Source organism: Euphorbia lathyris, chromosome 4, assembly GCF_963576675.1.
Source record: "Euphorbia lathyris chromosome 4, ddEupLath1.1, whole genome shotgun sequence".
Lineage (NCBI taxonomy): Eukaryota > Viridiplantae > Streptophyta > Magnoliopsida > Malpighiales > Euphorbiaceae > Euphorbia > Euphorbia lathyris.
Genome location: NC_088913.1, coordinates 64,949,913 through 64,959,774, shown reverse-complemented (window position 1 = coordinate 64,959,774; position 9,862 = coordinate 64,949,913). Strand labels below are relative to the sequence as shown.

Here is a 9,862-nt window from a genome sequence, read left to right as displayed (position 1 = left end):
CAATTTTACCCCTAAAGTTTGTAGCCAAGAGCAATTTTATCACTAACTTTGATAAATTGAATCAATTTCAGACACTATTATAAAATACAGTCATTTTTTTCTTTATTTTGCACCAATTGCATATCAATTTTGTAATTTTGCACCAATTTTACCTCTAATGTTAATAAATTTGATCAATTTCAGACACTATTATTCATGACCGAGAAGACAGTTTGATGAATTATTTCTCAAATTGACCCAATTTATCAACGTTAGGGTTAAAATTGCTATTGGCTTCCAACATTAGGGATAAAATTGTACCATTTTAGATGTTAGAGATAAAATTGCTCCTGACCCAAAACATTAGGGGTATTTTTGCACTTTAACCTTTATTTTTGGATTTAATTTTTTTTTTATATATAATGGGGGGGGGGGGGGGGGGGGGTTGGGGAATTTGAGAATTAGGGATTAAACCCAAATTGATTAAAGTTGCAATTTCCATTTTCTCCAAATTAACACGAAGCATTAGTGAGGGAAATATGAGCATTTTTTGTGTTGATTACAAACATAACTACAGGGAAAATGTGTCGAATTTGTCAACAGCTCTAATTGTTTTCAATCATGTTACGATTGTTTTTTTTTTTTTTTTTTTGAAGGAAAATGGAATTAATAAGCCTCTAAAGGGCAATCAATGTTTAACAATGAAACTAGAAAACTCGGAATAGTATCAAAAGTCATGGGACAAGAGTAAGTACGGGAAGACCTAGCTAAAGCATGGGCCGCCTCGTTCGCTTGTCGCCTTGCAAAAATGACTGAGAAAGAGTCGTTTTGGAGGATGATTTGTCGACACGAAGCAACAATTATTCCAAATTCAGAGATGTTGTCTATATTCGAATTGATTGCTTCGACTACTATCTGCGCATCAGACTCGATGATGACTTGTTGGTACCCCGAAGCTACGAGCCATCATAGCGCTTCGAGGATAGCTAAGGCTTCACATTCGTCGACTGCTGGGTAGCTATGAATCTGGGAAGAGCGGGCAGCAATGAATTGTCCGTTCGAGTCTCTTAAGATAGCACCTATACCTGCTTGCATTGTGTCTGGAAATCTAGCTGCATCTGTGTTGCATTTGAGGTATGATATAGGTGGTCTATTCCATTTCAATGACTCCCTGTGTTCCGTCCTTCTCATGTTGCTGTCCGTAGTAGTTAATGTCGATCTTGATGGACCTGCTACGTCTTCGTGTCTGTGTGAGTGAGTGTTGAAGGGCTGCTGATCTGCGGTTGTTACATGTTGCGCCATGATGATGCCTGGTCTTGCTGCTGGTATATTGTGGATTGAAGGGAGCTCCCGCCGACGGTTTGAGCTGTTATAATCTGAGCGGTTGCTATCTGCAGCTTCGCCTCTGTTGTGTAGATTCCGCCCAGTTCTGTTATCCGGGATATCATCCATAGAAACCATTTCGCTTTGCTGTTCGGTGGCTCCTGACTGTGGTTTTGCACTTGATCGCGTCTTGATCCAATCACGCAACACATCTCTTGCTGCGTACACCGTCTGCCGCGCGGAATTGGTCTGGTTCGACCATAGTTTTGCATTCCTGGTTCGCCAGAGACTCTAGAGGATCATCATACAGAGTTCTGCTTCTTCCGTCTCCACACCTGTCAACAAAGAAAACAAAAATTCTGCAAAATCTACAGCGTTAGTAGCGGCGTTTTCGATTCTCCTTAACAGGCCTGCTTCGATCCAAACTTGGTGAGCAAAGGTGCATTCAATGAAGAAGTGCCATCTTTCTTCCACATCAATCCCGCAAAATACACACCTATCAGACATGTGAACACCTCTCTGCGTCAGATTGAATCGCATAGGGAGGCAATCTCTTGCGAGTCTCCATACGAAGAATCGAATCTTGTGTGGTATGTTTGCTCCCTAAATTTTCCCCCAATCACCCGGGGACTGCAAGTGTGTGTTGCTCGTAATGGTGCATGATGCGAGTGTGTAAGCACTTTTCACAGTATAATGGCCCGTTCTGCTGCCATTCCATATGATGCTATCGGCACCCGTGACAAGGCTCGGTGGAAGCTGTAGAATTTCATCGACATCCTGAGGCATGAAAATTTCATTCAATAGTTCCACATCCCACTCATTGGTGTTTGGTATATAAAGATCAACAACAGTGAGGTCTTTAAGCGTGTCAATCGTCGGTGTAACTACTTTGCACTTGTGGTCATTTCTCAGCCATGGATCTGTCCAGATATTAATGGATTTTCCGTCTCCTATCCGCCACCTCAGCCCTTCGTTTAGCACTAATTGGGAGCTCCAAAGACTCCTCCAAATAAAACTCGGAGAGTGACCCAACCGAGCATGAAGAAAATCCCCCAATGGGTAATATTTTGCTTTGATAACCCTGCTAACAAGAGAATTTGGGTTAGCCATAAGATGCCAACCTTGCTTTCCCAACATTGCTAAATTAAAGGCGGTGAAGTCACGAAAACCAAGACCTCCATTTTCCTTTGGGACATACAGTTTTTCCCATCTCATCCAGTTTATACTGCGTTCTCCATTCTTCTTAGTGCCCCACCAGAAAGAATTAAGCATTCGCTGAAGCTCCTCAGCGGTGGATACAGGGAACAAGAATACACTCATATAGTACACCGGGATAGCTTGACCGACAGCTTTGATTAGTACTGATTTACCTGCTTTAGACAATGATTTTCCCCTCCGGGCGGATGTTCATCTGAACTGTCTCCATTACTCGAGGACGAACTCGAACTGGATGAGCTTGCTGATGTCGAACTGGTTGCTGGTGTTGTGGCTGCGACTGTGGCTGGTTCTTCATGATCATTGTCTTCATCCATGAAAGGATAAAAATTGTAGCTGTTTTCTTTTTCACCGGTCCAGTCCCAAACTGCTTCTTCATCAATGGTGACATCTCTACTGATGATGATTTTCTGAGTCTGAGGATCGAACATTTTGTACCCTTTGGAATGTTCTGAATAGCCCACAAACAAATATTTCTTGCTTTTATCATCTAGCTTCTTGCGTTCTTCATCCGGTACATGGACATGAGCAACACTGCCAAAAACACGCAAATGAGAAATACTGGGTTTTATTCCGCTCCATGCTTCTTGTGGAGTTTGATCCCAAACACTGACAGTTGGAGATCTGTTCAATAGGTAGACAGCACAGTCCACTGCTTCGGCCCATAACTCCTTCGGTAAATTTTTGCTTTTTAACATGCTCCTCACCATGTTGAGCACCGTTCTGTTCTTTCTTTCGACTACGCCATTTTGCTGTGGTGATCTGGGAACTGAAAGGAAATGACGGATTCCATGATGTTCACAAAATTGCTTGAAAGAGATGGACATGTATTCACCGCCCCTATCTGATCTGAGTGCTTTAATAAAATGGCCACTTTCTTTCTCAACTTGGACTTTGAATTTTTTAAATGTCTCAAAAACTTCTGTTTTTTCTTTCAAAAAATACACCCAATTTTTTCTACTATAATCATCAATGAAAAGTAGAAAATATTTATTTTTTCCCAAGGACTGTGGAGTGATCGGTCCACACACATCTGTGTGAACTAGCTCAAGTGGAGCCTTTGCTCTTGACATGGACTCCTTTGGAAAACTGGTTCTGAATTGTTTTCCAACAAGACATCCTTGACACAGTTGATGAGGCTGGTCAATATGAGGCAATCCGTTTACCATCTGCTTCTGTCCTAACTGCTTCAGTCCTCCAAAATTGAGATGTCCGTACCGTAAATGCCAAAGCCATGGGGGAGTTTGCACACAAGCTTTCAAACATTTGGCCACGTCCGTCTGAATGTTAATTGTGAACATTCTGTTTCTCGCCATCGGTACTCGTGCAATCAGCTCCTTTTTCTCATTCAACAGGAGTAGTTTCCGGTCCACCATGTGAACTTCATAATTTTTCTCCAGTAATTGTCCCAAACTTAAAATATTGCTTTTCATCTTGGGAACATAATAAACATTATCAATAAACTGGTGAGCGCCATTTTTGAGCCGAATAAGAATGGTTCCTTTGCCTGTAATAGGAACCTTAGAGGAATCTCCAAATACAACATTACCACGAACGGATTCATAGAGCTCCACGAACATCTTCTTGTCACCACACATATGGTTATTTGCCGCATTGTCAAGATACCATATATTATTTTCGCGATTTTCTTCACCTTCGTAGGTAAGTAACACTGTGCCAGTTACTTCCTCATCTTGAATATTATTGGCAGTCTCCTCTACCTCTTTAGGCGGACTCCAACATTCCACCGCGTAGTGACCGTACTTAGAGCAATTATAACATTGACTTGTCGCGTCCTTCATTCGGCCTCCAGTTTCCTCTTCCTTGACCGCGTCCTCGGCCTCTTCCTCTGCCTCTGGTGAATTGAGTGCTTGTGTCATTGTTGTTGTTGCCGTTTTCATTTCTGCCTTAACTTCTGCCACGTCCTCGTCCTCTACCATTTCCTCCTCGACCTCTTCCGCGTCCTCTGCCGGACTGACTACTTTCGCAATTTTTAAACACAGTCTTCACTGCTAAGACTTGTTCTGCGGAATCTTCTCTTCGTTTCTCAAACCGCTCCTCGCGTGCTTGTAATGACCCTACAACTTCATCAACGGACATTTCGCTGATGTCTCGGGACTCCTCCATAGCCACCACTACGTAATCAAATTTTGGTAGTAGTGATCGCATAATTTTTTCAACAACTCTGGACTCTTCAATTTTTTCTCCATACTGCCGCATCTGATTCACGACAGATTTTACTCGGGATGAGTAATCACTAATAGCCTCCGTCTCTTTCATCCTCATCATCTCAAATTCTCCTCTCAGCATCTGCAAACGAACTTTTTTAACTTTCTCCTCCCCTTGAAGAGAAACTCGTAGGATTTCCCACGCTTGTTTGGCGGTGGTAGCTTCAGCTACTTTCTCGAACATTAATTCATCCAAACCTTGATGGATAAGAGTAAGCGCCTTTTGATCGCTTTTGCGATTTTTCTGCAGAGTATCTTTTTCTGTCTGTGTCAACGCTGCCTCGTTACCTGGGCCTACGTAGCCTTTTTCGACTATATCCCAGACATCTTGACATCCGAGTAACGCCTTCATTCGAATACACCAACTTGAATAATTGGTTTTGGTGAGCTGAGGGTATTGATAAGGAAGTTTGAGACCGTCTGACATTTTTGTAGGGTTTGTTTTGCGGAAGACTGACTCTCGTAACGTGGCTCTGATACCACTTTATTAGAGTAGAATGAGTAAAACTGAAAATTATCGAGGACTGAATATATAATTTTGAGGGACTAATTAGTTTATGGAATATAAAGAATCAAAGCACAAAATACATAGGATAAAAACTAAGGACTTGGACTTTTCTCTTTTATTTTTTTCCGGACAACTACATCTCAAAATTGAGATGTATTTAAATAGGAGTTCTACCACCTTATCTTAGACAAAAAATAATAAAAAAAAAACTCATAATCCATATACATCACCCATACAAAGACTTACATACCATACTTTGACTTTGAAACCAAATTAATTATTCTTTTCACCATGTCTTTGTTTTATTTTATTATTATTAAAATTAAGTTTATTTTTTATTTTAACAAGCTTTACTTTGTTAAAAACAAAGTAACTATAGATGGCACCATAATAATAATAATAATAATAATAATAAATCAATTATGTATTTTTAAAATTTCACTTTCCAAGTTTAAATTATGATTTGGCCCCAAAAGTTGAATTTTCTTTTACTATGCGCGCTCAAAATCGGACCAACAGCTGAACCAAAGGTAGCTTCAGTTCATTCGAAGAATCAGAGATCGAGTGTAGAAAGGAACTAGTCAAAGCTTCTGAGTTATCTTGGCGGCTCAGCCTTGCTCAACTCATGTTAATCACGCGCCAGACGGGTCCTTAGACAACTCTTCAAATCAATATTTTGGATTTGCTTGTGGGAGGAATAGATTGAAGAGGCTGACTTTGATCTTCATGGGTTTGTGCTTAAGTACTACAAGCAAGTCTCGAAGTGCTCTTCATCAAGGTATATTTGTTTTTTTATGACGATTGTATTGCTAATTTGCTATGATTTGTAAAATCTGGGCAATACTAGGTTGGTTTTTCATTTCCTTTTCACAATGAATCATAATGTTGGATTCTTTACTAGGATTAGAAATTTTATGTACTGTTTGGTTGCTGAGAAAAGATGGGACAAGATGGAACTAAAGAAATTTCATGCTTAAAGGATCCAATTACGCTTCTACGCTGTTGCAATTATAAATTTAAGTTAATCGCTAAACTTTTATGGAAGTCTATGGAAATGGTAATCTTGTTACTTTTTGATGAATGTGTGCCCAGGAATTGCTAAGCTTAAGTACTACAATTTGGCATGGGTTCATTTCATTGCATGGACAACCAAGATATGGCTATGTTTTATCTTGATTGCTTCTGCAATTAGAAGTTTCATCAGCCTCAGTATTTGATGTGATCTTTGATTAGCTTATCAGCAGCAACATTGGCAACCTATTTTGGCTTATCTTTATTTGGTCCATTTCTCCCAATAAAAGTGTTAAATACACATATCCATAGCTCTCATTATTGTTGTGAAAATTGAAATTTATTGCCTGCAATACTCTTTATAATAGCGATTGAAGTTACAGAATGATCACATACTACTGAAGTTGGCAAGTCCACTTTTTCAGACATTGTGACTTTTTTTGTGTATATTCACTCATTGAGCGTATTTTTACCATATCAAAACAGAACACGTCATAAAACAATTCCATGAAATTAAGGCAGGATTCACAGTTTGGGAGTTCCCCTAGAATACAGTAAATATAATATTTATTATGTTGAAAGACTTAACACCCCTTGATTCTAACTATAATCTTGTTCCTCTCTTGCCAAACAAATAACTGAAAGCCTTTAGGGCTGCATCTATATGAGAGATATCTAATATTGCTGACATGATATATGTAGAGGGGGACTCAACATGTATGGGCAAGTGCGGGAATGATATAGGTAGGCTAAGTAGCAAGGTCTCATCTGTAGCAGCACCTTTGAATTCTCAAACAAACGGTGATATGTTGCAGTCCCCTGATATGAAGAGCTTTTGCTTCAACGAACTAAAAGAAGCTACAAAAGATTTTCATGAAGATAGTGTGTTGGGTGAAGGTAATTTTGGTCATGTCTACAAAGGGTGGATAGATGAGCAATCATTGGAGGCTGTCCAACCTGAGACGGGCATACCTATTGCTGTAAAGATGCTCAACAAACAGGGTTGCCAAGGTCTACAAGAGTTGGTGGTGAGTGTCACCCCTACTAAACCTCTTGCATTTTAATACTTCCGCTTACAACATTAAGGTACAATCAAAATGCCATAAAAGTAATGTTCATCATTTCCTGCTTCCCAAATACCCCTCTCAAGAGCTCTTTTTTAAGAAGGAACAATTCATTATCATTTTATTCAATTGTTTTAGGCTATATGACAACATGAAACAAATTGTTGATCTATTTTGTATTCTTTCTTGGACAACAGGCAGAAATCAAAACCGGGAAGCTTTGTCATCCAAATCTAGTGAAATTAATTGGCTACTGCTTAGAGGATGACCAACGTCTTCTAGTATATGAGTTTATGCCAAGGGGCAGCCTTGATCAATATATATTTCGAAGTGAGTGACTATTCTTCTAATTGATTTTAACGATTCATCCTTCTACTTCAATGTCAACTTCTTTTTTTTTCTTTTTTGTCCATTCTTCTGGGCGAAACAAGTAAGAAGTGTGATTTTTTGTTCGTTGTTGGAACAGGCAATTCTTCCTATCAATCATTCTCATGGAATCTCCGTCTAAAAATTGCCCTTGGTGCTGCCAAGGGTCTAGCATTTCTTCATGATGAGGCTAATGTTATATTCAGAGACTTGAAAACTTCTGATATCTTGCTTGATTTGGTATGTAAAAATGTTGAATTGCTGAATTTTCGTACTTGAAGATCCACGGTATTATGGATTTCTTGACTTACTTCATCCTCACAAAGCGCAGAATTATAATGCCAAACTCTGCGACTTTGGTTTGGCCAAGGATGGGCCTACAGATGGTAAAAGCCATGTCTCTACAAGGGCCTTGGGTACTGAAGAGTATTCAGCTCCTGAATATATGGGCACAGGTATCTTCTGGTTCAATATCTATTTTCATTTCCTTGTTGCCTTCCTGCTTCTGTTGAAAAATCCAGTCTTTTGCTGCTTCCATGATTTTACCTTGCACGAAATGTTTTTGCCTCATGCAAAGCAGCATTTTTCATAGTTCATATGATTATGCAGCTTACCCACTTTTGTTTCCTTGTAATGCAGGTCATCTAACAAAAAAAAGTGACGTGTACAGCTTCGGGGTTGTGTACCTTGAATTGCTATCTGGTAAACAGGCTATAGACAATGAGAGGCCACCAGGAGAACAAAGATTAGTTGAGTGGGCGAGGCGTCAACTTAGCAGCAACCGCAACTGTCTCCAAGTGTTGGATGATAATATTCGCGATGAAGTCCGATATAAGTTTAGTGCTGTGAAAATTGCATTTAACCTTGCAGTCACGTGCCTATCAACTGAGCCAAGGCTTAGACCAGACATGAAAAAAGTGGTAAAAGATCTGGAACAACTTTATAACCCTAATGAAATCTAATGCATCCATGTGCTCTTGATCTGAAACCCTCAGAGTGTCAGTGACAGCAGGGAAATATAACAGGGAAAAAATGTGAATGAGAAACCTCTGGAAAAACCAGCTGATATATGTATAAATATATGTGTTATTTTTCTTTCAATTTGAATTGCATATCCCTGTATGTTGGTTGAAGAAATTTTGCAGATTGCATTTGTAAGAGCGTTATATCATGGATCCAATTTTGATGATTTTATTTGATTGTCTTTACTAGTGAACATCAGACTATAATATTCTAAAGACTTGCTAAGCAATTATGCTAGGCATAAAAGTTAAAGTGTCTGCATTGCAACGCAAAATGAAATCTTCTTTGATGTAGGTAAATCTAATTAATTATTTTGAGGTTGATCAGCCACTTTTTAGGTTTCTTCTACCAATTTCTTCGGCCATCTTTCTGCAGCTGGTTCTGGTCGATTCCAGCTTTGGCCTCATGGGTTTATGTTGTAGTGCTCAAAATACAACAATGAATCCTCAGTGTGGTACGTTAGAGATTTTACACATTTGTTTTCCCTTTCCATAAATATCTTTATGGGTAAAGTCTGTTATTTTGGGTTTCTGCTGTTTACCTTGTTTAGATTGCACAAGTGATCACTCTGAAAACTTTGAGCTACTGTTCTTTTCAAGATAGTTCGCTATGTTTTCTTACTAAGAATGCCGGGCTACTATAAGGGCTTTTACTTTCTTGAATTAATTTTAAGTCTAATAATTCTTTTATTTGTATTTCAAATTCCTTTTGATTATCAGGACTATATCTTATTGGTCTGGTTCGAACAACATCATTAGGGTTGATGAGTTCTATCTTAGCATATATCTTTTCTTTTTCCCACAAAGTTATAGGGTTTTCTCCAAAGTTGATCTTTAAATGGTCTAAATATTTCTGTTTTAAAATTTCTAAATTATTATCTCTGTTTGTTTTGATATTATGTATTGTGAGTGGATATAAAGGTAGGACTCGCTTAAAGATAATCCATTTATTACAAGGAGTTAAAAGACTTATGGTTTCAGGTTTGATAAGCTGGACTTTAAAGAAATCAAGGAAATTATTTCCTAATAATATATGTTGTTTCATATTATTTTCTTGATAAATTATGGGTAATCGAAAAATTGTCTTGTTAAGTATTAATCTCATATTTTCGGCTATAATATATAATTCTTTCATTTGTTCATTAA

General features: G+C 38.7%; 1 protein-coding gene across 2 annotated transcripts; it reads left to right on the top strand.

Annotated features, from left to right (window-relative positions):
- The first annotated feature begins 5,740 nt into the window (after positions 1-5,740).
- LOC136227684 (probable serine/threonine-protein kinase PBL10) lies at positions 5,741-8,874 on the top strand. 2 transcript variants are annotated; one of them, XM_066016412.1, is made up of 6 exons: positions 5,741-6,031; positions 7,080-7,292; positions 7,526-7,658; positions 7,795-7,934; positions 8,026-8,149; positions 8,334-8,874. In XM_066016412.1, the coding sequence occupies exons 2-6, from the start codon at positions 7,089-7,091 to the stop codon at positions 8,654-8,656; spliced, it is 924 nt and encodes a 307-aa protein (XP_065872484.1). In that variant the 5' UTR covers positions 5,741-6,031; positions 7,080-7,088; the 3' UTR covers positions 8,657-8,874. The 2 variants fall into 2 exon arrangements, with proteins under 2 accessions (XP_065872484.1, XP_065872483.1); XM_066016411.1 differs by having other exon boundaries at positions 6,967-7,292.
- Positions 8,875-9,862: the final 988 nt, after the last annotated feature.

What these genes read in the sequence shown, in the direction of transcription:
- LOC136227684 (XM_066016411.1), top strand. Translation starts at nt 5,980, where the DNA reads ATGGGTTTGTGCTTAAGTACTACAAGCAAGTCTCGAAGTGCTCTTCAT. An exon ending in TGATCAATATATATTTCGAA is followed by an intron (nt 7,659 to 7,794) that starts GTGAGTGACTAT and finishes TTGTTGGAACAG; the next exon opens with GCAATTCTTCCTATCAATCA. An exon ending in TCCTGAATATATGGGCACAG is followed by an intron (nt 8,150 to 8,333) that starts GTATCTTCTGGT and finishes CTTGTAATGCAG; the next exon opens with GTCATCTAACAAAAAAAAGT.